Source organism: Vicugna pacos, chromosome 7 (genome assembly GCF_048564905.1).
Source record: "Vicugna pacos chromosome 7, VicPac4, whole genome shotgun sequence".
Lineage (NCBI taxonomy): Eukaryota > Metazoa > Chordata > Mammalia > Artiodactyla > Camelidae > Vicugna > Vicugna pacos.
The window spans coordinates 79,604,320-79,632,263 of NC_132993.1; the positions used below are offsets into that span (position 1 = coordinate 79,604,320).

General features: G+C 41.6%; 1 protein-coding gene across 2 annotated transcripts in view; it reads right to left on the reverse strand.

Annotated features, from left to right (window-relative positions):
• VPS41 (VPS41 subunit of HOPS complex) overlaps positions 1–27,944 on the reverse strand; it is a 176,779-nt gene that overhangs the window by 46,373 nt on the left and 102,462 nt on the right. For both annotated transcript variants that reach the window (XM_072965234.1, XM_072965235.1), the window contains 4 exons: positions 27,446–27,565; positions 26,158–26,304; positions 19,687–19,753; positions 3,628–3,725 (listed from right to left, as the gene is read on the reverse strand). In XM_072965234.1, coding sequence (XP_072821335.1) covers positions 3,628–3,725; positions 19,687–19,753; positions 26,158–26,304; positions 27,446–27,565 — 432 coding nt within the window. The remainder of the gene's footprint in view (positions 1–3,627; positions 3,726–19,686; positions 19,754–26,157; positions 26,305–27,445; positions 27,566–27,944) is intronic.

A 27,944-nucleotide genomic window follows, 5' to 3' on the forward strand; every position in this document is an offset into this window, starting at 1 on the left:
CAGCGGGTCAATGATGAAATCAAAGAAGAAATTAAAAAAATATCTTGAGACAAATGACAATGAAAACACAACATCACACAAAATCTACGGGGTCCAGCAAAAGTAGTTCTAAGAGGGAAGTTCACAGCAATACAGACCTTCCTCAAAAAACAAGAACAATCTCAAATAGACAACCTAACATACAACCTAAAAGAATTAGAAAAAGAACAGACAAAACCTAAAGTTAGCAGAAGGACAGGAATAATAAAGATCAGGAAGAAAATAAATAAAATAGATGGAAAAAAAAAAGAATAGGAAAAAATCAATCAAACTTATGTAAATGAGACACCCAGAAGAGGCACCTCTGTGCCAGGTCAGCAGTGCATCACTGTAGCCCTTGCAGCTCCAAGGAGCAGTTACTACATCCTTAGACGACTCTGTTACATCTTCCTACAAGTGTGAGAAAGAGTCAAAATTACATCACAGACTGCTCCGTTACCCAGACCACTGCCTCTACTAGTAATTTCACTGATAACGCTGAACAGCCAGAGATGATGGGGATGGTCTCTGTCTGCACTGCCCAGCGTGACAGACGTGAGTCACGGGTGGCTACCGAACACCTGAGACGTGACTACTGTGACTGAGAAACTGAATTTTAAATTTTATTTGATTTTCATTAATGTAAATTTAGACAGTCACACATGGTTAGTGACTACAGTTCTGGACAATTTCTAGATCAAGACAGAAGGGGCAAAGATGTTTTGCTGTGGGCCTATGACAGTTCCACCAACCTAGTAGGTGATTGTACACAGATCATTCTCAGTCCTTAAACCACCCCTCAGTAAGTATTGTTGTTCCCAATTTTGCAGATGAAGGGAATTGAAGATCAGCGAGTTTACGAAGGTCAAAGTTACGTAAGTAAACGGTGAGCCGGGAGTTTGAGGGAAAAGTGGAACTATGGATTGGAAATAAAATTTGTTTGAGCTTAGAGCCCATGCTTCTTGAGCACTGAGCAGAGGCATGAAACATACACTCGACCCTTTTCCAAAGCAACAAACCTAAAGCAGCGTAACACTGGTGCAGCAAACACAGATGAAAGGAACAGAATGAACGAAGTCCAGAACTGTCCCCTACTCTCCAAAGTCCCTCAGCAGAACAGTAGGCCTCGAAGATTCCTTTGATCGATTTTGTTAGGTTAACAGAGAGACAGTTACGTTAGCTTTGCATCTCATAAATTGAAAACATTCCAAAAGAGCAACTATGGAGAAATGAGAACTGTCTCAATCTGAAAACAATGATAATAAAGAGAAGAAAAAAAAAAAACTGGAAGATTTGAACATTTAAAAAATCGACTGCTGTAACAATGACAAAAATTAGCAAAATTAGAATAGCAAAATAGAAAAAAAAAAGGAACCAAATAGCGTTAAAAGAAAACCACCTTGCCAGACCAATATAACGAGCTCCCTCATATGTGTAAGAGCTCCACCAGCAGTGTGAGTCGGCTCAGTATTTACTCAGTATTTTGCTCGCTGGGCAGACAGCCCAGCCCTGCCTCTGCGCGAACCTCCCAGGAGCAGGAATTTGGTCCTGTTGGTCTCTGCTCCTCAACCCTCAGCGCAGCTCGTAACACACGTGCTTTAGTGACAAACGAAGGGAAAACAAAACATTAGGGGAACGGGCTCATCAATTAGGTTCTATCAACCAGATGAAGTAGTTCACAACCACTCTATGCGAGGATGGGGGGCTGTACGGGCAGAGGGAGAGAGAATGGAAGATGCGCCTAAAAACACGGCAACGCAGAAGAGCTTGTAACTGTGGCTGCAACCGTGCAGAAACGTGCACGTACGGAAAAGGGATAATGGGGGCCATGTGCCGGGGGATAACGTTATGACTGACAAAAAATGAATTTTGTTTATGTAAACTGTCTTTTTGATACACAAAAAAAAAAAAAAGAAAAAAGGGGGACATGGCTGACCCCAAGCTTGCTTCTTTATTCCTTCTGTCTTAGTTTTACCAGTTCATTCTGTGTTTAAGGATTTCAGCTGTACTTTTAGTGTTACAGAAAATGAATAGTTACATATGCTGGCACACGCATTTTTTTAGACATTCTGATAGCCTTCTTCTAATTTTTTTTTATTTTAATGGAGGTACTGGGGAATTGAACCCAGGACCTCGTGCAAGCTAAGCATGCTCTGCACCACTGAGCTATGTACCCTCTCCCCCGACACATGCATTTTTAAATCACCTTCAAGACCCTCACGTCTTCCTCGGAAAAAATTCCATTTTCTGATTTGCCCTATAAGGTTGGCCTTTCTTGGTGTGCGCTCCTTTGCAATACTCTCTTTTATTAACAAAGGTTTCCTTTCGTTCATTCTCTTGCTGGTCAATTGCTTATTAGGCGTTCCCTTTTTCATTTCGCTGCTTCTTTCCTTCCGTCTTTCAATCACATTCTCAATCCCCTCCACATTCCTCATCAAAAAGCATCGTATTTACTCCCTAGGGAGCCACTGCTTGCCTTTATTTTCAAAAAAATAAATAAAATAATAATAAACTGATGTCCTGCAACAGGGCTAGAAGCCAGCCCTATTGATTTTAGCAGGTTGGAGTGTTCACTTACGTCTACAGCATCCCATTGCCTAGCAACATGGGCACCCAGAGCTCCAGGTTACTATAGCGATGGCTTCCTGATGCAAGTGCTCGCTCAGAGCAATGCTGGAGAGCAGCCACCTCTTCAAAACTGGGACTCCCTGGGTTTTTCTCCCCATTTTATTCCTTGCCATTTGAAAAGGAGGGGGAAAAAAGGAGAGGATACAGACAAGGAGAAGCTACTTACTACAAAGGGTTAGACGATCAATTGCATTTCTTTTGTACACAGCATCCCAAAGAAAATCCTTTACAAAAAGCTCTCCTTGTTTATGCCTTGAAGCCACCCCAAACCCTTTCCTGGCAGGACCCCTGGCCTCCGACAGTAAAGATAAGCTGGGAGCGGGGCTGACCGAGGCTTCCAAGGAAGACTGAGTATGCAGGCCCCCCGCACCGGCCCATAAAACAGGCTTCATTCCATAGTCACGTATAGTGAAATTCCAATTCTCCCCTGCTTCCTATGAGCCACACATTTCATACCATCATCTGCGTGGGTAAGTGAGACTTAGCAACGATCTCTTTCAAAGCAAGAATCAGGCCACACAGAATCACTGAGCCACTGGGAAGTAAACAAATATGTCTGGACCACAGGAAATAATGAGCTGCCCTCTGTAATTCACTCTGACCACAGGGACCCCTGCTGTGACAGCAGATCAACTCCACTGCTGTCATTTCTGCTAATGCACAGAGTCAGCTTAGTTTCTCCGCCTTTCAGCAAGAGGAATCCTTCATTTCTTTGGACTGAAATACCAAGAGAGATGGAAACAAAAAGAGGGGGAAAAAAAGACTCCCCTTTGCTCAGCGGAAGGTACAAAAGCAGCCAATGAGTGGAGCTTCTGAAAGATAAGTATGTCAGGGCTGCAAGGCAATCTCTGCCGACCTTGTTTTATAGATCAGGAAGTTCTGCTCAGACTGTAGCTGAGCCCTTTCATGGGCAACCTGACCTGGGTAAAAGGCTACAACTGAATCCACACCTCCCACTGTACGTGCGGTGGGAAAAATTACCGTTTTCTCTGAAACCTCCTTTACGTAGGAAAGTACAACGAGCTGATCGCAGAGAGGTGCCAGTCCGCTGACGTGGAGTTCAGTTTCAAACTGAGACACTGCAAACAAAAGGGACAGAAGATTCACCATTAAGAGCAGCAGAAAGCAGCACACACAGGGAAGGACACACTGACTGTGAATGCTGGGCAGGCTGATTTTAGAAATCCAACACAAAGATAAACATACATTCTTGACAATAATCAGTGCCGGAAAAGAATATCTGGGAACTTACACTTGAAAATTTCTATTACAGGGCATAGCTCAAGTGGAAGAGCACAGGCTCAGCATGTGTGAGGTCCTGTGTTCAATCCCCAGTCCCTCCTCTAAAAATAAACAAGCCTAATTACCTCCAGGCCACCAAAATAAAATAATACAATATAAATAAAATATTTTAAAATTTTCTATTACGAACAAAAAGCAAACTTGACAGTAACAGTAGCATGAATGGTCAGGAGTGATATGACCTAGTTTAAAAATGACATCATTAAATCCCACAAAGACACTCTGAAATCCAAAAAGCCCAACGCAAATGATCATTAGTAATGATAATAATTTTACATTTTTAAAAATTAAATATTTTAAATAAATAAAGTTTTTCACAATTAGAACATTACGGTGGTATGATGGTCGCAAAGAATGCTATTTGTAATTATGAAACTATTATTATTCCTTTTGTAATATTTAATAAATATTTTCTCTGAAGACATTTTATCTAAGTATTTTAATATTTTATCTAAAGTAAAAAAAAAAAGAAGTGTGTAAGTACAGATTACATTATGACAAAACACTTATTTCTTAAGTGAAATGCAGGTCAGAGTAAATAAGAAATTTCTCTTTCCTTATTAAAGATAGTCATTAAAGCTTAGAAGAACTATCGCATCACTTAAGACATATATAGATTTAATTACAGTGGACCTCAAAGATCTTACAGAAGGCTCAATGGCAGAAGAACAAACATTGCTATAGTATGATTCTGATGATAAGCTGCTGCAAACATATTTTAAATAAATAACTCTTGTTTTAGGCAGCTAAGCTTTGGGGTGGTTTGTTATGCAGCAAAGCTAACTGATACAGTAGTGGTGCCAGGAAAAGACTCTTTCAGCAATCATACATGGCACTTACAGATTCATTTGGGAGTAAACTCTCATTTGGACCCACCACATTTTCTAAGAGTTTCTTGATTCAGTTCTTCTCCACAGTTCTGTGGTATTAGCTTAAGGTTTAGTTAACTTTTACCATAAAATGACCATCTTTTCCAAACCAGGGGAAGTCAGTATAGCACATAACAATACTGAATGTGGAGTCAGGAAATCTGGGTTATAACTGCAATTAAACTGAACTTGAACCATTCATTTTGATTTCTCCGGGTATAACTTTTCCCATCTATGAAATAAAGGAATCAGAATAGAAATAAAACCCCTAACATGGATGAAATGAGGGGGGGAATGAATTTTAATTCTACCTCCTCTCCTTTTCCTTGCAAATCACTTAGTGTTACTTAACTCTGCCTATCTTTAACGGCTGTTCTTTATATAACTATTTTTAAAACTTAATTTTCACACCAAGATGAAACTGAGGATAATCAAAAGGATACTAAACAGTCAATAACCTAAATGTTAAAAAGGGTAATATTTCTTAAGCCTTGTCCCTGGTTGGATGGCATAGGTGGTCAAGGTGCTCTGGACAGGACCACAGGATGGAAGTTCAAAAAAGCAACACTGACACTTTCTCCTGAACCTCTGCTCAGCCTGAACTTCTCACTCAAGCACTGAAGAACAGTTTCAGTAAACTGGTGATATGATATATGTACACATGAATCACATGAGTAGAGAACTATTTCCACCACAACCACATGCTCAGAAATGAGCACTTTTTTTAAAAAAAAGGATGTATACAGTTTTATTGTGCCTTTTATTTCTAAAAACCATTTTTTAATTGTAGTAAGATACACATAACATAGAATTTATCATCCTAAACATTTTTAAGTGGTATTAAATACATTCACATTGTTGTGCAACCATCACAACCCAAACCCATTAAGTCTTTTCATCTTGTAAAACTGAAAAATTTATTAAATTTATTAAAATTAAAATTAAAAATTTATAAAATTTATTAAAAATATTAAAAATTCTCCTCATACTCCCTCCCCCCAGCCCCTATCACCACTCCACTTCGACTTTAAGGTTTTTGACTAAATACCTCATGTAGGTAGAATCACACCATATTTGTCTTTTGTGATTCGTTTATGTCACTGAACATAGTATCCTCAAGGCTCACACATGTTTAGTGTATTACAGAATTTCTTTCCTTTTAAGGATGAATAATATTCCATTGTATGAATGGACCACACTTTGCGTATCCACTCATCCATCACTCCTGGGGTTGCTTAAACTCTGGTAGAGATGGACTTGCGTTCTGTTTTACTAAATCACATTCCATCATTGAAATGCTACCCGTACAGTTCCCTTACCAGCAACGTGAATGAAGAACAATCAGTCAGGGAAGCCAGGGTCTGTTTCATGGGATTCACATGAGGCTTTGGTGTGTTTGTCCACAACAGGCACCCAAGGGAGAGCATCGCCTAGGAAGCAGTGGGGGAAGGACGCGCTTTCCCCGTTTGGGATGCCAGTGAGCTGCCTAGGCTCACTGATAAGGAGCATCAGACAGTCAGTCCCTAAAGGTAACCAAATTCACATCAAAGCCTTGGTTGACATGAATGAGCGATACAGAACAGAGAAGCTAGAAAATAATTCTGTGCAAATCTTTCCTCCTCTACATCCCAATTTCCGTCCTCAACAGCTTGCATTAACAACATAGAAAAATTTCCATTCTTTAATTACTAACGTGATAGAAAATCTAACGTGTTAAAGAAAACAAAGAAAGATGTGCAGAAGTATGTATCTATTTTCTTCTCAATTCCACATCCTGTAATAGATGCTTTTTGGTTAAGTATTAAGTCCTAGCAGACTTTCCTAACTGAAAATTAGTAATAATTTGGGTAGAAATTACATGAAATGATTAAGTTACAAACAACAAAAAAAAACCCTTTTATGAAGAAAAGATGTGATATATAAAAATAGCACTGTCAAGACTTTCAGAGGCACAGTTAAGCAAGGTATCAACATTCAGATAAAGTTGCAATTAAATAATTCTTTTCATTTTATTGAAATGATTTAATATCAACAGAAATCTTCTTACAGGAAACAGAACTGCAATTGTAGTCATACCCAGTATGAGTCACAGATTAAGAGTTCTGAAATAATGACTGTTTCTCTTACCTTTGAATATTCTACCATTTAGAAATTCATCTCCATTAATACCTATCAGAAATGATGTCAGGTGAAGAAAGGACTCACTCCCTAATGTGAGTTCCTAGTTTAGGGAAATGTCTACAGTTATTCTGCATTTAAAAAAGGCATTTCACTAATCAGCCATAAGCAAGAATAGACTAATGCCATTTGCAGCAACATGGATGGAACTAGAGATCGTCATTCTAAGAGGAGACAGAAAGAGGAAGAAAAATACCGTATGATAACACTCACATGTGGAATCTAAAAAAAAAACCAAGAAAGAAAAACAGAGGACACTATGAACTCACCTACAAAACAGAAACAGACTTGCAGACATAGTAAACAATCTTACGGTTACTGAGGGAAAGGGGGTGGAAAGGAATAAATTTGGGAGTTTGAGATTTGTAAATATCAGCCACTACATATAAAATTAGATTTTAAACCCCAAGTTTCTTCTGTATAGCACAGGGAACTGTATTCAATATCTTGTAATAACCTTTAATGAAAAAGAATATGAAAATGAATATATGTATGTATGTATATATATGACTGGGACACTGTGCTGTACACCAGAAACTGACACATTGTAACTGACGGTACTTCAATTAAAAAAGGCCTTTCAGAATGAACGGCACAGCTGTTTTTCCATTACTACTTTCTAATGCAACAAGATTGTTTTAAAATCTATGATGCAGTTTATTTCTTCCAATGCTGAATCCATGAAGGGCTGGCTGGAGACTGGTGTCAGAATGCCCATGAAAAGTATTAAGGAATATTCTTATGAACGGATAATAATGAAAAGATTTAAAGTAAGAAATGCTGAATGGTAATATTTATCCTTCTGAAGAACATACGCAAATTATGTAAAAGTTTATGAGCTGACTCTATATCTTCAAATAATTATTGCCTTTCTATTTCAACATTTCAGTGAACCAGCTGAAGTTGCAGTTGATTTATTTTCCCTGAAATTCTAATTTTTTCCACATAACAAACATTTTTAATAATTTTAATGAAAAAATTTTGTCTAAAGGGAAACCAGTTGGAATATAGGCAGTTTATATATACGTCTCATATCACAGAAGCTCACCTTTCCATTATCTGGAAAAGCTAAATCGAAAAGAAAATAAAGACAAATTCTGTTGGAGAGCACTAAAACAAAACAGAAAGTGAAAGCTAGAGGTGAGGAACAAAAGAGAGAAAAATGCAGAATTTCTAGACGGAGTCACTAAAGACAGTAGCTACACATCAGATCAAAGGGTTGTGGAAAGTGAGTCAAAGGCCCTGGGGTCCCTTGGTTACAACGAGGTCAGCAAGGGTGCACGTCACAGCTGCAGCCCAGCCTTCATCCTGATGGAGAGGATAAAGCATTCCTAGACATGCTAAACGAAATAATTCAAGGAAAAAAGCGAGATTCTAAGCAGAGAAAGATTCTAAGCAAGTGAGAAAGCGGAAGCAAGTTTGAGTAGGACTATTCACATCCAAATTCTACTCAGGGAGGTCCTCTGGATCCAGAAAGGGCAATTCAGTACACAGCCCTGATCCAAAAGGGAGGCTTGAGTTCCTGATCAGCGTGTCCAACAGAATATTACTGCAAGTCAAACAGACAACTTAACGTGTGTAGTTTCAAATTTTCTAGTAGCCACATTGAAGAGTAAAAAGAGGTGAAATTTTAAAATTATTTTATGCAATGCAACATATCCAAAACGTGATCATTTCAACATGTAACAACATAAAAAGTTATTAATAAGATACTCTATTTTAAATTTTCATAGTAAGTCTCTGGAATCGCACATGCAGCCCCTCTCAGCCCCGACACACGCCTGCCACGTGTCAAGCACTCAGGACTTACAAGCGGCAAAGTGGTTACTGCCCTGGACGGGGTGGGGGTCGGTCTAGACGCCCTCCGATTCTTTTCCCCCATCTTTAAAGTCGAGTAATTTTACTCAAATACGTTTTGATGACGTTCTTGGGTGATCATTTTCAGATACACACTGTACAATTCTAACTTACAGTTTCTAGTTTTGTTCCTCTGTACTTTCAGGAAATTTTTCTTGAATTACTGGTTTTGGTATTGACTCCATTCCCTCGTTTTGTCTTGTTTTGTTTTCCGGGACTCCTCCTTGTCAGCGGAATCACCTTTGCCCATCTTCAGTACTGAACGATACATCTTTTTTCGCCCTTATTTATTTCTCCTTTACACAGTGCTCCTCTTCTGTTTCTCTTACAGCATTACCTTTGTGTCTGTCTGCTCCTGCGTCCCTTCCAGTCTAACCTTCATTTCTGAAATCATCTTTCTTCTGTCAATATTTCCTGAGTTCTGCCGCCTCATTTGAGATTTTTCAATCCCGATTTTTGTTGCTCTTCCAAGCCTCCCATCCGTCCTTTAAAACGTCTTGTAAGCTTGTCCTGAAACGGCTGTAAATTCCAGCTGTGATCTATTCGGTGGGCGTTTCTTTCTGGTGGGTTTTCCTTGCGTTTTCTTAAACCTTGGTCTGGGATTTGACCTTGGTACTCTTCCGTGCTTGTTTTTTGGTGCAATCAGTCACTGATCTCTCAGGAGGAGGCAGGAACTGGGACAATCACTCTTCCAACCTTGCAGGATTCCCGCATCTGTAGTTTTCATTTGGCGTTGAAACAATCTGGTCCCTTGCTTCCTGAGACCTCCTGGCCCTGTCTCCTCCCCGCTTTCATCTGGGCCTTCTCTTTCTTTTGTTTCTATCATGACCATCCTGCCCAGGGCTCACTCTCCCGCGGGAGCCCGGCCCTGTGTGAGTTCACGGGGGCGGCAGCGCTGCCGAGCCCCTCACGCTAACCGCCGCCCTGCACCCGCCCCTCTCGGAGCGGCCCGTGGCCTCTTCCAGAAACACCTGCTGGCTGTTCTGCAGTTCTGGTCTCCAGGGCACCCAGACGGCCCCTGTGCTTTCTCTCAGATGCTGGAACCACAGCGGGGCCTGTGGCTGTTGGTGGCTTCTGCCATTTGCTAGTACCTTGAGGCTCTTAGGACTCCTGTGTCACTGCTTTTGTTGTAAATGTTGTCTCTGGGCTTTTGGTTGTGTGATCGGGCTGTTCCATTTCGATGAGAGGACTCGGGAGGGTGGAACCATTACACAGTGGCTACCACCATCTTCCCAGGATCCTCCAAGCACAAAAAGTTAACGCATCAGGGCCATCCACCAACCTGATATAATCCAGGGACAAGATCACCATCACAAATACATAAATACTGTTGGGCTGTCAAAAGCATACACACTATCAGTTTCTCAATGACTCATGTGACTGAAATAAAAACGAACGAGAGAGAGCTTTCTTGGACCCTGGGACTTATATCCCCGAGGGTTATCAACAACTGAATCCAGTAAAGAATGACTGAGCACCAATTAGGCATAAGACATTCTTCTAGAAGCATCGGGATGACGAAGAGTCCACCTCTGACTTAAGAGAGATTGTGAGTCTAGATGCTAAAGAAATAAGTAAAATACCGCAAGCTATGCAAGAATGGAAACAGGTACAAAGCAAGAAACAGCACAAAGTAGGAAAATTTACTCCTGGGGGTGGGGGTGGGGATGGGGTGGAAACAGTGGCGACAACCATGACTATATGCCTGTTAAGGGCAGGATGGTGGTTACACATGACAGATGTTTCCTTAAACATCCAAAATTCTTTCACAAAAAAACAAACTTCATTTTTAAAAAAGATTAAAAAAAAGAATGTATTATAGACTGTAAAGATTTTATTTGGGCCTGGATAAAAAGATCATCTCCAAATAATTCAAAACTAGATTATCCTGCTTAATACCATTATATTCAGTCCTATAAGATGAAATTTAAATCAACAATCTTGATTATTACTTGTACCTATGAAATGTATGATGAAATGTATTAACTTCTTCAGAATAATTTAGTAAATCCTTATTTATATCTTTCCCCCAATTCTCTTTCAATTGGTTTTATGGAACACAATGTTTTAGTCAACTGATGGTTAAAAGAAACCATTGTTTTTCTCTTTCACTGAGTAACAAAATATAATAGTAATATTAATAACAGCTCCCCTTTAATGAGCATTACTATGCTGACGAGCAGTGTGCTAATAAATATTTTACATACATGATCTTTTTTCAACTTACACTTATGTTAAAGGCTCAGTGATATAAAGTAACTTGACTAAGGTCACTTAAGTAGAAGGCGGCAAGAGTGGGAATTTGAAGTCTGACTTTTCCCAGATATAAGCCACGTTAGAAAACAAATCAGAACAGAGGCGCTCAGGGTAAAAGTGCACTACATTTTTAGCAAGATGGCAAGTGAAGGGCTTGACAACTCTCCGGCAGCTCCGCTGCACGCAAGGCTAGGGTGCCTGGCTCTCCTCTTGAATGTCCCGTGGTGCTATGACAAGGTGAGAACACTTCAGTACACAGAAATTGTGCTGCTTTTTAATTTGGGGCCCTTGTTTTTTCTTTGCTGGTTGTAAAATGCCCATTAGCTAAATGTGACCCACAAGGATTTGGTATCTTCACTGCAGCTAAATAAAGTTATATCCTACAGATTTTAGTTTCTATGATCCTTTAAAAAAAAGTTTGTTAAGCAATTTATAAATAAGAACAATTATCTTCCACTGTCTTATATTCATTAATGGAAAAGCATCAAGGTCCCTTTATGACAGTGCCTGTTCTCAAGAGAATCTGACCCCTGAGTCATGACGTATTAGTATTTCATAACAAACTGGGTATAACGTCCAAAGCCTTTTTGAGGAGTTTGGACAATTTGTCAGCATGACCACTTACCTAGGAAAATATATTTGAAAATCACATTTCAACATCTTCAAAACTGCTATGAAGCAGATGCATGAAAGCATGTGACTTTACGATGCCTTACATCAGCAAGCTATGGAGAAGACCTAACATACACGAGTGAAATAGAAAAGAATGGCTACAATAATAAATATATAATAAAATAATAAAAACATTCAAATCAGGAGCCAATATTACACATAAGTCAAAGTCATTTAAAACAAGTGTAACCTGTAATTTAATTCCATGTTTGCTAATCAACAGTCAGCACAGAACTGTGAGCAATGACAAAGCTAAGTAGATGTGATTCTTTCATACACTAAACTCCAGCCCTCACGAAGCAGCACGGATGAAGAGAGACTGAATGAGAAGCTTACAGCACACACACTGCTGCTTACGTGACAGAAAAGGTAATGGTTATGGACCTCTGGGTCAAAAGGTTCAACCCAGTTATACTTTAAGTTGTAAATAGGCTATTTAAAAAAAAAAAAAAAAAGACAAGATGGTAAGTGTTGGTGAAGACATGAAGAAGTTGGAACCCTTGCGCACCATTGGCTGGAATGCAAAATGTGCAGCTACTAAGGGAAACAATATGGAGTTTTCTCAGAAAATTTAAAATAGAACCACCATATGATCCAGAAACTCCTTTCTGGGTATTTATCGCAAAGAACTGAAATCAGGATCTTGAAGAGACTTCAGCACTCTCACATTCACTGTAGCATTCTTCACAACAGCCAGGAGACGGAAACAACCTACATGCCCATCAGCAGAGTGATGGGTAAAGACAGTGCAGTGTATGCATAAAATGCAACGCTATTAAGCCGCACACACACAAAAAATCTGCAATATGCAACAATATGCATGAACCCTGAGGATGCTACGCTAAGTGAAATTAGCCAGTCACAGAAAGACAAATACTGTGTGATTCCACTTATGTGAGGTAGCTAAAATAGTTAAACCTATAGAATCAAAGAGCAGAATGGTGGTTGTAAGAGCTGGGAGGAGGGGGAAATGGGGTGTTGCTGTGGGCATGAAGCTTCAGTTAAGCAAGATGAGTAAGTGCCCAAGATCTGTCCTACAACATTACATGTATCATCAGTAACAGTGCATCACACACTTAAAAATGCATTAAGAGGGTAAATCTCATGTTTAGCATTCGTTAACACAATAAAATTGAAAAACAAACAAATAATTTCAGAGACCTAACCCCCTCCCCCCCAAAACCCTCAAAACTACCTTGATACATCAACTAAACTTAGCTCAAACACTAAAAAAATAGCACAAAGACCAAGGGCCCGATGAATCACATCACAGTCTGAGTTTGATTTCCTCTCCTTAGAAACAATTCTGATAGCTATCCAAGGCAACTGGGTTCCAGAGATCCCTAGCAGTGTGGACAGCGAACAGTGAAGGGCCGTCAACCCTGGAATAAAACGCGGACGTCAAACCGCTACTTTCCTCAATGAGATACTTCATGGAGCCAAAATCGAAACCAAAATCGACTGCATTTCTATTCATCTGGCTGTCTAAAGAACAGGTAAGCAGACATCATCCGTGGCATGTTTTAAAGTCTTCAGGGTCTAGAGAATTTCTACCCCCATGGTTTTTATCTGCAAGCTCAGCTGCTTTTCTTCTCATGTCTTTTTTTTTTTTGGCGGCGCATGAGGGTCAGGGGTTAGGCAGAGGGAATGCAAGGGAAGAACACATGGTGTTAGGAGCAATAGCTCTGAAACCAGGCTCCTCTGAGTTCAAATGCTCCCTTCTTTGCTTTTGAATGCCATCATCTTGCACAGGTGACTTGACCCCTCTGAACCTCAGCTTCTTCACCTATAAAACAGGATAACAGCCCCGACCTACTGGGACCACTGTGAAGATTAAATGAAATTCTGGTTGGAATGTATTTAGCACATGCCTGGTGGTGGTTGTTACAAAATGAACAAAATATATTTATTACTTCGGGTGCTTCAGATTTCTCACTACTTATTGTGCAGAAAATTTATTAACTCCACTTCCAACAAACATTTGAGTTTCCAGCACTGAGTGGGAAAGAGGAGGAGGAGGAACAGACGTGTAATAAAACAAGTACAGAGGAAGAGACATGTATTAAAACAAGTATAATAAAATCTGAATTGCAGAATCAAGGAGATGAGTAAACAGGTACTCATAGTAGAATTCTTCACTTTCTTGTATGTTGAATAATTTGCATAATAAAATGTTGGGGAAAAAATTCAATGCAGAACAGAAGAATTAATAGATTATAGAGAATCAGACTGAAAACCATACATAGCAAAGCAAAAAAAAAACAAAAAAAAAAAACCAAAAAACTAAAACCAGAAACACCTTCAATCCTTGAATGCTATCAGAGCAGTTCTGACTCCTGCTGAGACTGAGACACTGAGATGAACTCCGTCACTCACATGCACAAGAGAACTGTCCCACTGCTGGAACCTGCGTGTCTGGGTCAGAATGCTAACAGGTGGGTGGAGAGAAGGACACTTAGATTCAAGAAGGGCATTGATTTCACAGCTTCTCCCCACCATGTAAACAGGTCATCAATTTCTAGGTCACTGTTTTCCCCAATCAAGTGGCTGAAAATAGCACAGTATGCTCAATTCTAGGATCCACTGAAGATATGGACACTGCTTAATTAAAGTGGAAAAGATGTCCCTTTTTTTTCCCTCCTCCTGCTCTTTTTTCCTGGCTCCTCTGCCATTTGACACAGATTCCTATATACCTTTCCTTTTGATTCTTCTTATTTTAAAACAAACTTCCATGGGAAATCCAAACTAGGAAGTCAATCATTAATTCCTTGCATGTAAGTTATCTACCCCCAGCAGTAGGTGCCCCCCCAAAATGACACACAAATATTGGCTTCATTATCAGCTCCCACCTACCATTCTGTTAAGACCATGGGAAGACTTTGGCGTAAAGTGCCAGAGGGTTAGGGAGTCCTGTGAGAACAAGAAACCCAAGTTATGTTAAAATAAATACAGCAGGCACGCACCACAACCTACTTTTAACACTGTAATTTGGAAGAAATGACATCCCCAGAGCCTTCTGCGACCTTATGTCGTCATGGGTTAGAGATCGACAGTAAGCTTCATCTTTATTACCCTGATTAGCTTTCATTTTCAAGAATAAATTCGTGTCCTACTGAGAGGAATAACTTTTGCATTGTTTGAGATTCTGAGTTATAAGAAAGTTATAAACATGTGGCTTCTAAGAAATATACAGTCACAGACATTTCTTTCATCTCAGCGCCATTTTCACCTCATTTACTAAAGAACAATGGCTCACCTTCTAATATTTCTCTTTTCCTTTATCCTAGTCAAGGACTCTTTTCTAAACCACTTTGCCTCCTGCTGTGGAAATGGTTTGTATTTGTAAAGGTTTGCTCTCAAGAGGGGGAGAAATGGTACTTAACCACTAACCACAGTAGTAAAATGTCCGTAATGTGATATGTTAGTACCCACACGCGATCTATTTCAAGTAAATTGTAGTACAGATGAACTACACTTTAATAATGTGATCCCAGGGCTCCAAAGCCACGACTGGGCCAGTTATGAGCAGTCACGGAGCTGGGATGGAAGTTGGCGCAGTTACAAGAGCCACCAGTGAGCACCTGCGTTACAGCCCTTACTGACATTGAGTCTAATTCTCACCACCACCCGGAAAGGCAGGCATCATCGTCTCCATTTTACAGGTGAGAAAAGTCTGGCTCAGGAAGGGGATGCAACCTTATCGACATCAGACAGGAATTTGGCAAACAGCCTGATCTCCTTGAAGGCAAAATCTGGTGGTTCCGTGGAATTAAGAGTCTATTCAATTTAATGCCACGCCACTAAGACCTTGGGCAAGATATTTCCCTCCCTAAGACTCAATTCTCTTCATCAATAGAATAAGAAAATATTCCTTCCCCTTCAAAGGTGACAGAAAAGCGAAATAAACCAGGTAATGTACATAGCGCAATGCCCTGCGCCTGGCACAGGAGCAATGAACATCAGCTAAGAAGATGACAACTGCTACATTTTTGTGCCTTTCTGGTAATTTTTACTCCCTAAATTCCCAGAGTTTTGCTTTTTTCTTTTAACTCATCTGTATTTAAAATATTCTAATACTTATTTCTCAGGACACTACGCATTGAGATGTCAGGTTTTTTTTTTTTTTTTGATTGACGTGTAGCTGATTTACAATGTGTGCTTTTCTGGTGTACAGCACGGTGACTCAGTTATACATATATATACATATTCCTTTTCATACTTTTTCATTATAGGCTGTTACAAGGTATTGAATGTAGTTCCCTGTGCTGTACAGTAGGACCTGGCTGTTTATCTATTTTATATATATAGTAGTTGGTATCTGCAAATCTCAGATTATCCCTCCCTACTTCCTTTCCCCCCTGGTAACCATAAGTTTGTTCTCTATGTCTGTGAGTCTGTTTCTGTTTTATAAATAAGTTCATTTGTGTCATTTTTTTAGATCACACATAAGTGATATCACATGGTATTTTTCCTTCTCTCTCTGACCTCCTTCACTTAGTATCGCAATCTCCAGGGCCATCCATGTTGCTGCAAATGGCATGACTTTATTCTTTTTTATGGCCTACTGGAAAATACCTGAAGAGATATTCATGGTTTGGTTTTGTTTTTTTTCTGGCAGGCAAGGGAGAGGCAGAAAAGAAAAGAGAAATACTCAAATTCTCATCTTTATCTCCCAGTTCTCAGTCTTAATATCTTGTTCTTCACTTTTCTCAGTACCATTATATCCTGCATATACCAATTTTGCCCATAGTCCATGCAATCTGAACTATTAATGTATGTATTTATTTATCCTTCTAAGGCAAAAAAAATTATTAAAATCCTACCACCGACTTCTCACTTTAAGCATAAAACAGCTCAGATTTCAACACTATAACCATATTAGCCTGGTGGGTAATTCTTTCTGTTTATAGAAATACAGTCATGTGCAAATGATTGATCTCAGCTTCACCTTGTTATAACAAGCTATCAAATTTACATTCCCTATCTGCCATCCAGATGGGTAAATAAACTTTTCAGCTGATTTATAATATAGCAAACTTTATTTTGCCACAAAACTCTGTCTCCTGTTGCTCCGTTCTAAATAATACAAAAAGAGCTTTCACTATGTCTGTTTAATTGACAAAGGTCAGTCAATTTTTTATCCTTTCTGTCTGAACAGCTTTTGCACCAGGTCATAAAACTAAGTTAGAAAATAGTGGCAAAACATTCTTGGCAAACTTTTCCTGAACAGTTGTTTCCCAGAGTCACTGATTCACTCAACACAATATTATTTAGCACTTACTCTGTGCTAGGTATTGTGCCAGATCCTTGAGATAAAAACACGGAGCAAAAACAGACCCAGTGTCACAAAAAAAAACCCTGATGCCAAAGAAATTCCATGGAAAAAGAACAAAGTTGGAGAAATAACCCTCCCAGACTTCAGACAATACTGCAGAGCTATGATAATCAAACCAGTATGGTACTGACACGAAAACAAACATGGATCAATGGAACAAAATAGAGCCCAGAAATAAACCCACACATCTACAGTCAATTAACCTTTGACAAAAGAGGCAAAAGTATACAAGGGAGAAAAGACAGTCTCTTTGGCAACTAGTTTTGGAAAAGCTGGACAGCTACATGTAAATCGATGAAGTCAGAACACTCCCTTACTCCATACACGAAAGTAAACTCAAAATGCTTAGACTTAAACATAAGACAGAACACCATAAAAATCACAGATGAGAACATAGGCAAAACTTCTTCTGACATAAACTGCAGCAATATTTTCTTAGATCAGTCTCCCAAGACAAAAGAAATAAAAGCAAAAATAAATAAACGGGACCTAATCAAACTTACAACCTTTTGCACAGCAACCTATAAACAATGAAGGGACAACCCACAGACTTGGAGAAAACATCTGCATATGATGTGACCGACAAGGGCTTAACTTCCAAAATATACAAACAGCTCACACAAATCAGTATCAAAAAAGCAAACAACCCAATGAAAAAATGGACAGAAGACCTATATATACATTACTCTAAAGAAGACATCCAGATGGCCAACAGGCACATGGAAAGATGTTCAATGTCACTAATTATTAGAGAGATGTAAATCAAAACTACAATGAGGTATCACCTCACGTTGGTCAGAATGGCCATCATCAGAAAGCCTACAAATGATACATTCTGGAGAAAAGGGGGAGCCCTACAACACTGTTGGCGGGAATGTAGTTTGGTGCAGCCATTATGGAGAACACAGAGGTTCCTTAAAAAAACAAAAATACAGTTACCATATGATCCAGAAATCCCACTCCTGGGCATGTATGTGGAAAAGATGAAAACGCTAATTCAAAAAGATAACATGTACCCCAATATTCATAGCAGCACTATTTACAATAGCCAAGACATGGAAGCAACCTGGGTGTCCATCAACTGATGACTGGATAAAGAAGACACAATGGAATACTACTCAGCAATAAAAAAAGAATGAAATAAAGCCATTTGCAACAACATGGATGGACCTGGAGATCGTCATACTAAGTGAGGTAAGCCAGACAGAGAAAGACAAATATCACATGATATCAGTCGTATGTGGAATCTAAAAAACAGCACAAGTGAACTTATTTACAAAACAGAAACAGACTCACAGACGTAGAAAACAAACTATGATTACCAAAGGAGAAGCAGGGAGAGGAATAAATTAGGAGAATGGGATTAACAGACACACATGACTGTACATAAAATAGATAAACAAGCACACAGAGCTACATTCAATATTTTATAATAACGTATAATGGAAAAGAATAAAAAAAATATATATATATAACTGAGTCACTTTGCTACACACCCAGAACTAACACAATATTGTAGATCAACTATACTTCAATGAAAAATGTTTTTAAAAAACCAAGAGACAAAACAAAAAGATCCAGTGTGTGATCTCAAGGAGGTTATAGTCTGACAGAAAAGACAGAAACGCACTGAAGAATCACACGTTCACTACAACTGAAACAAGAGCTAGGAAGAGGAGGCATGCACACCTCGGCCAGCGCTAGAAAGGCGGGTGTTCTGCAGGCCTAACGTGGGAGGATCCGACAAGCTCAGGGAGGCCAGTGGGCCTTCCCAGGGAAACAACACGAGCTGAGGCATGATTAAAGATGCTCAGTGGTCGAGGAAGTGAAGAGAGGCACGAAGAACATTCTAGAGAGAGAGAAAGCATGCCACGTGGAGGAGGCCAGTGTGGCAGGAGCTCAAGAGACTGAAGAGAAGCTTGTCATCAGCTGAAGCTGGAAAGGCAGGTGAGCGCCAACGCAGATCCCTGTGGTCACGTTACGGAGACACATCTTTATCCTGAGACCAGTGGGATAGGACTGAAGGGTGGTGACTCGATCTGCCTTGTATCCTGTCTGCAGTGGGGAGACTACAGTAATTCACAGTGGAAAGAGATCAACCAATTAGGGAGCAGCTGCAGAAAGATTACGGCAGCCTGGACCAGACCAGTGATGAGGGAAATAAATATTTGGAAGGCACAGGTTGACAGGACCAGGTGTGAGTACCGCGCTCTGCACGTGAACCCTAGGAATCCTCACGAACACCTGTGGGGTAGATATTCTTTTCTGCATTTTACAGGTGAGGATACTGAGGCGTGCGGAAACCTGTCCAAAGTCCAGGTGGTAAATAACAGAACCACAACCCAAAGCCAAGGTTCTGTGACTTCCAAGCCAACTTCAAAATTATTATTGTCTAACTGCCTAAAAAGGAGACATATCGTTTGAAAAAAAGAACCATCACAGCAAAGTTTCAGAACTGAAAGCAAAAGCTTCTCGATCTAGTTCATCAAGGTACCAAGTGATGAGCCATGGCATTAGGTCGCCCCCAATGACGTGCATTCCCTCTGTAGGCTGACACCACAGAAGGCTTACCTATTTCAACGTATCGACTTGGCAAGTCCCTCATCTCACTGGCGTGCCGTTCCTTCACCGAGCAAATCTAGAAAAGAAATCCACGGGTTATTTCACTCATTTGATGGAAAACTCTTCAGGACATTTCATCCACTGTCTGATACTTTTGTTAAATTCGCCACATAGCACTGAAGCAGAGGGCATGCAATCTACCCTATGACTTCAACGATAGAAATTAATTTCAATGACATACAGCAGCCACGCTTACATCCTCTGACATGACTCCTCAACAAAGTCTTACTCGAAGGCAAAGAAAGAAAGGAAACTATAATTTGGCTTTAACATCTTTCCAATGAACCGTTCGCTGCAACCCGACTTGAAGATTACTTCCCCATCATCCAAATACAGCTCCAGTGGAAGCACAAAGCCAGATGCCCGGCGGCCAATCTGGGCAACATTCACATTAGGTCTTCTCTTTCTGATGATGCATTATTGATTATGTCACTGCTGCTAAATAATACTTTGCAAAAGTGGCACATGCTCCTCTTCTCTCGAGTATATTAAAATCAATATATTATACAATTTAAATCAAGGTTGGCAAACTACAGTCCAGCTCTTGGTCTGTGTTTTTATGGCCTGTAAGCTAAAAATACTTTTTGTATATTTAAGGGCTTGAAAGGATGAAAAGGAAGAAGAAAGGAAGGAAGGGAGGGAGGGAAAAACAAAAACAGAAATTAAAAGAAAGAAAGAAAGATAGACAGATACATAGATTCAGCAGAAATGGTACATAGCATGCAAAGTTTAAAGTATTTACTGCCAGCCCTTTACAGAAGAAGTTTGCCAGCCCCGTTTTTAATTATATGTACACAACAAATTATATGTAATTTATCACATTATACACACAGATAAATATATACACATACATGTATTTATCACTCATACAACACGTGTGTGTTAACAATGGTTGTTGTAGGGCAATGACTATGAATACTTTCTACTTTCTCTTCCGTACTTTTTTTTTTTTTTTTTACTTATTTTTTAAGTGGAGGCACTGGGGATTGAACCCAGGACCTTGTGTATGCTAAGCAGGCACTCTACCACTGAGCTATCTCCTCCCCCTCTGCTGTACTCTCTAAAGTAAGCATAGTCTATTTTGTATTGAGAAATAAGAAGAAATTCACAAATGCTCAGCCATCCAGGAAAGACTGAACCTCAAGTTAAGTTCTGATCCTATACAATTTTCACCAGGGATCAAGTTGGTTTTTTTTTCCATCTTGCTTGTAAGATCGTACTGAATGTGTTATTTCACAACTGCAACCCTAAGTATAGTTAAGATAAGAGAAATTCTAAAATACTGACAAACCCAAAGGGAAAAAACAACTAATATTGGTTTCCCCGAAACAAAGCGAACACTACTAACAATCCTTTTTGGGGGGGAGGCTGTTTTTATTAACCTAACAATACTACAGATACTATAATACATTACCTAAATATTCTTACATAATTCTTTAAAGTCCTTACAGTATTTCATTACATGAATGTACTAAAACTTATTTACTAAATCCTCTTGTGGACGTTAGATTTTTTGCTTCTATCTCTAATACAAGCAATAGTGGGAACAGCACACTCGTGTGTAAGACTTTTGGACTTCAGTTTCCTTGGCATGAATTCCTGAAAGAGGAGTGGCAGACCAATGGGGATGCACGTTTTCACAAGGTATGGTTTTGCTTGTTTTATACACACGTCCAAGCTGCTGTCCAGAAATGCGGTGACTACAGGACAGCACCGTCACCCCCGGTGTCCGGGGGACTGGTTCCAGAACCCTCACGGACACCCAAACCTACGGATGCTCAAGTCCCTTACATAAAATGCCACCGTATTTGCATATAACCTCCCCACATCCTCCAGTGCACTTCCAATCACCTCTAGACTAGTTATAACACCGCATACAGTGGAGGTGCTGTGTAAATAGTTGCCAGTGCACAGCTAATTCAAGTTTTGCTTTTCGGAACTTTCTGGAACTTTTTTTTTCTGAGTATGCTCAATCTTGCAGTGGGTTGAACCCATGGATCCATGAGCCCAGGGATACGGAGGGCCAACCATACCTCTGACACAGGACTTGAACCCAGTGCTGTGGAGGTATAAGCTGTCTTCTCTTTTGACTGCTTCCTGGCATTTGTTTCCTGCCCATCACCTCGGGCAGTCTCCTGTCCACGTCCCCAGTTTCCTTTCTCCTTTCAATACTTCCAATCCTGTAAGTTATCTACTCATCTAGCCACACTTACTAGGGAAACTACTAAACTGTTTAACGGGCCCGCCCACATGCCAGACGGATGACTGTTTTAATGTGCTGATCAAGGCACACAAAGGGCAGGCTTTCAAAGGGTCTGAAGGAGAATAACAATTAAAAAAAATTGCAATATTACTTAGCACTTTTGAGCAACCACTGGGCACCAGTCTTGAGTTATGGGCTTTGTAAAACAGAATACAGCTCTGTGCTTAGGAAGATGATGGGCCAGTTGGGGAGACACAATTTACAAGGCATTCTCCTCAAGTGCGATGGGGAAGTGCAGAAGTATACAGCAGGGGCATCTGCAGCAGGGATGGAAGGCTTCCTGGAAGAAGTGTCGTGTAAGTTAAAGTAGGAGATACAGGACAGGTGCAAAAGGGCCACTGGACCACATGGGGCTCTCAACTGCAAGGTACTCAGACAGAAGCAGAGTGTGTGGGGGAAGGAGGGGGCAGAGTTGCAGCTGGAGAGGGACACAGGGCGGTGGTGGTGGGGGATCATGCAGAAGCTTGGAAGCCAGGTCAAGAAGGAGGATGTCACCCTATGAGCAATGAGGATCCCTGGAGGGGTTTAAAGAGGGGACTGACATCATCTGCTCTGCACTCTGGAAAGAGCATCCTGGCTGCACAGAATTAAGGTGGGGGCAAAACTAGAGCCGGGGGGACCTGACTCTGGGGAGAAGTGCAGAGATCTGAGAGATGGTGACAGAACTTGAGGACAACCCAGGCCTCTTCTAATCCTCCGACAGCCCTGAAAGGTGATGCCATTCACCCTGATCTAGAGGCTCTGAGGGCTGCCCAGGGCCACAAAGCTGGAGGCCTGATGGGGTCTCTGGCCATGCCACAGCCTCTCTCAAGATGAGGACAAGTGACACTCCTGGCAGCCGGGTTATGGCCTGTTGTACCCCGCTCAGCACTGCAGTCTGAGCGCTCATCCCAGGACCTGCCTCACAGACGGCTGGGAGCCCCTGCCGCTGGGTGGGGTGAAGGACCACCCTCCACTCACGTGCCGCGTGAGAGCAGATGGATGATTTCAGGATCCTTCACGTCGACAGTTTCGTTCTTGTCTGCAAACTCTCATGTGCTTCGTCCAGCTGTCTCCCCAGCTCCTCCCCTCCGTGTCTAACAGGAGCTCAAGTGCACACATACCAAACCACCTGTGCCCTTTCTCCTTGGACCATCTCCATCAGCAGCCTTTCCCATTTCAGTAGAAGGCAGCTCCGTTTTTCAGTGGCTCAGGTGAAAACAAAGCTGCCCTGGGCATCTTTCTTTTTCTTACATCCCACATCCCATCATCAGCAAGTACCATGGGGTCAACTGGCAAAATAAATTCAGAACCCAGCCAGTCCTCACCAGCTGCACCGGGCTGAGCCAAGACGCTGTGACCTGTATATCTAACGTTACTGTAGCAGGCACTGACCAGCCTCCCCTGTTTCCTGCCCCTCAGCTGCTGAGCTCCACATAGCAGCCAGAGTGATCCTTTCAAAATCCAAGTTAGGTCATTTGACTAACTCCACAGCTCGAAACCCTCTGCGGGCTTCCCATCTCACCCGAATCAAAGCCAACGATTTCACAAAGCCCCGTGAGCCCCTACAAGACCTGCTCCACCACGACACCCCTCTCTACCTCCCTCCATCCCCCTCCTCCTCGTCCAGCCCTCTCCTTCACACCTGCTCCGCCTGCTCTGGCAGTACTGGCTCCCTTTCTGCTCCACAAAGACTCACCCATCACAATCCTGCTTCAGGAATTTTTCCTGGCTGCTCCCTGTGCTGACACCCCCTTCCCCCAGAGCTGCATGGTGTCCGCCCTCCAGATCTCTGGCCAGATGACGTTAGTTATGAGAGATGCCTTCCCTGGACTGCCCTATATTAAACGGCACCTGCCCCGATCCCCTTTCCCCATTTTCCTGTTTTACTGCCCTCCTTGGTATTTACCACCACCACCATGGCATATTTACTTGCTTGTCCGTCTTCCTTCACTAGAATGTAAATCTGCCCAGAGAGGGAAGCCGTCCAATGGTTTAATTATGTACCTGCAACAACAGAACCTTGCCTGGCACGTCAAAGGAACCTGGGCAGCGCGGACGAGCAGGTGGACTGGCCAGCTCTCATCACACCTCACTACGCTGTTGTGGTTGTTCCTCCCCAAAAACCCGCTCTCTGTGCCCTCTCTCCTCTTCCCTCAGCGGAACACTGTAACATTCCGGACTGAGAAGTGCTCAACGTGCTACCAACTGAGTCTGAACAAAAGGAATTCCCAATATAATTAACATCTGGCATGAAAAATTATACGTGAGTTGGACCGTGATTTGGGCACAGCGGAAGCGCATTCGTTTCCCATGGGCGCGAACAGATTACCCCAAATTTGGTGGTTTAGAGCAACAGACATCCATTCTGAGTTCTGGAGGCCAGACGTCTGAAACCAGCTTCCCTGGGCCAAGATCAGGGCATCGGCAGGGCCGTGCTCCGCTCCCTCCAGAGGCTCTAGGGAAGAACTGCTTCTTGCCTCCTCTAGCTCCTGATGGCTGCTGGCATCCTTGGCGGCATCGCCCCAGTGCCCGTGTCCGTGGTCACACTGCCTTCTCCTCCTCCGTAGCTCCCTCTTCTAAGGATACTGCGTTTAGCGCCCACTCAGAGTGTGCAGGCCCATCTCCCCATCTCAAGGTGCTCGATTAGTCACATCTTGTGCCCTACTCTTTTGCCAGAGAGACACCTAAGGTTGCAGGAATTAAGACCTGCTATCTTTGGGGACCATTATGCAGCCTAATAGAAGAAGCATTTCCAGTAGCAATCAGCAAACTTCTTACATGGTCCCTACAGGCTAATTTCCTTTGTCTTTCACCAAAAAAAAAGAAAATCACAAGTTTAAGACAAAGAAAAAAGCCACTTGGTCCATTTAAGAAATTTTTAAAATATCAAGAAAATAATAAGTTTATGGGATCAGTAACTACACACATGGATACAGAGATTGGGGATCTTTTTTGTTTTTTAAATCCTAGACTTTGGGGCACGACCTCCTTCCTGACACCCTAGGTGTGAATCATGTTATGTTCACTTAACCCATGAAAACACTTACCACACGTTCAGTGAAGAAAGAAAGAGCCTGAATCACGTCAACGTGCGAGCCCGGAGGACCTGACCTCGAACTAACAATGCTTATTTTGGTCATAACAATCACTGCATTAGTCCTTTTTAATGCTTTCTTCTCCCTAGAAGAATTTTAAATGGCCACATCTCGCTCATGACTTTTCTAGAATTTTACAGCACAATGGCAGCTGATAGCTATTAAGCACAATATGTCAGATTCTATGCTATGCTTTTCATTTAATCCCCCCAAAGACGTGTGATGACACAATCAGCATCCCCATTTTGCAGATGAGGAGAGTAAGGCTCAGACTGGGTCACACAGGCAGTAAGTGGATACGCTGGAATGGATCCCAGGTCTGCCTGACTCCAAAGCCTGAGCTCTTCCATGAGACTATTGCTCGGATACTTTCTCACACTGTTTTTAGCTCAGCTAAGTTTTAGCTGACTTTGTTTAGATGAAGCTATATATTTTTTTAAAGGGACACAAACAACTTTTGGCTCTGAATTATCTCATGCAGACAGGCACTAGTAGGCATGAGATAAAGGTGAATGAACTTTGGGCCCCCTTTTGCAGAACAGCTACATTTCATTTACCCAGGCACATAAAAGGCAGATAATTATGCACGATTCAACAGCCCTAAATCTTATCATCGATAGTAAGTCTGGTCCTCTACTCTGCAAAACAATTAGCAAGCAGGCAGGATGACTTAGTGTCAACCTTCTTTCTCCACCATTAGGTCTAATGAAGAAGTTCGGGATCAAAGCTAAGGGAAATGGACAGAACAAGAAAGCAAGGGACGCAGGTGAACCACAACACTAACCACACGCCTATAAATCGCTAAAGCCGACGAGGTTATAGGGGAAAGAAAAGACAGAAAAGGCAGCACCATTCTGGACACAACAACGTTCACGATGTGATCTGCATGGCATGGAAAAGGGCAGATCTTAAAAGTTACACCCATGAAAGAATTTGAATATTAAATGATTATCACAGGACGATAATACGCAGGCGAAAATATTCTGGCTCCGAGAAACCATTCGAGAACTCATGTTCCTCTGGACCACCTTCAGTAGATCTACAACCGCATGGACTTATGAAAAAGACGAGCAAAGCCACCTTGACAGACGTCCCCCAGCCGATAATCAGGGTCACGCTGTCCTTCCAGCAGAGGCTGCAGGGGTACATATCGGGGCGCAGACTTATATCATCCCGGGGCACGTTGGTGATTCTCTGTTTGGAGGTGATATCAAAAATCTTCACACCCTGGAAAAGAAGACAGCATTCAGCATCCTCTACTTGGGAGAAGGACAGTAAAAGGAAATTTATTAACGACCACCAGTCTTTCCTCCACTGATACCAGCACTGCAAAGCACTGACAGTATTTACTGAGCACTGCTGGGAGCTGTGCTGCTGGGACCTGCGCAACGGGAACGTTCCTCCTCCACACGAACCTGGGAAAACCCAAAACAAAAGAAAACCTCCATCCTTCTTTCCAGGCAAACGAGACTTTACGAGTGGATGGCGCAGGTGACTCCAGTCCAACACACATGTGAAATATACAGATATCAACAGCTGCATTTCCAAAATGACAGACAAGTGACGTTTCTAATCGTGTTGTTCCACCACAACTGTGGGGTTTGGTGTTCAGAAAAGCTTTGAATCCAAAAAGTCACTATGGAAAAAAAAAAAAAAAACTCCGCCTGACATTTTAAAGTACTCAGATGGAAACATCAAGCCAGCAGCGAAATGAAAATAAAGCAAGAGGCCACACGTCTGTTTACCTTGACTGCGACCCAGGAGAAGTTAAGAAAAGTCCTGACTAGCACAGTAGATTCTGCAAGTTTCTAGCCTTTAAAACTGAAGAGAACTGATTTGCTAAATGATACCTCCAAATTCCAAAAGAGGGGCCAGACGTCCAAATGGAAATTTTTAAACTTTCAACTTGGCCGTGACTCAGACTGAGTCAACCTGAAATAAGTGAAGCACCAAAAATGAGGATCCACCTTTTGAAAGGCCTGGGAGTAAAAGAAAAGGCAGCAATATCCTGCCCTTGTTTCATATCAGCTGGCACTTGCCCTTGGCTAACAGGAAAATGGTATTTTCAGACCACGTTCCCCATGCAGCCTTTCAATTATTAAGATGCCTTTTCATTTTCTGGGCTGTTCTCCATGCCTTGGGTTTCTTACTCTAAAATCGAGACCAGAGGATGTCAGCAATTACTCTCTGATGAAAGCCCAAAGCAATCTCATTTCTCTCCCCTTCCGGGTATGATCTCCACCGCCACATGTATCCTTCAGAAACGGCGGCGGCAGGGGTGGCAGCTCCTCCCTGGGTCACGGCCCTCTCGGGTCGCCCGCCCTCCCGGCTCTGACCCAGCACCAGGGAGACGGAGGCGCGGTTTTACCATATTATTGGCCCAGGCGATCAGATGGCCTCTCCACTTCACACTCCTGATGTTCCCTTCCCCTTCGTGCAGAACGGAGGACTTCCACCTGCTCATCCAAGAGCGCTCGAACAGCAGCAACTGAGGGCAAATATCACGACACAGAACTTTAGAACCCGAGAATCATACATTAAACTCCTTATTACTTTTGTCTTCCCATGCACCACATAACAAGTCATTCTCAACACTTCAAATGTAGACTTACAGTAGGACGTGATTTGCATTTTGGAAAGTATTTCCAGTCTCTTATCCCATCCAGGACACTGATTAAAAATGTGTGAGTGCTGTGGCTACTACCAGGTCCCGCCACAAGATGGCACCAAAATACCAAAATTCATGGAAAATAATGTCAAAAGATTTTTATCTCAGAAGGTTCTTCAAATAATTGACCAAGAATTTATTTAGTAAACTGGGAAATCAAAGCCTTATCATTTTTTCCCTGAAAATAAGATATTAGCCA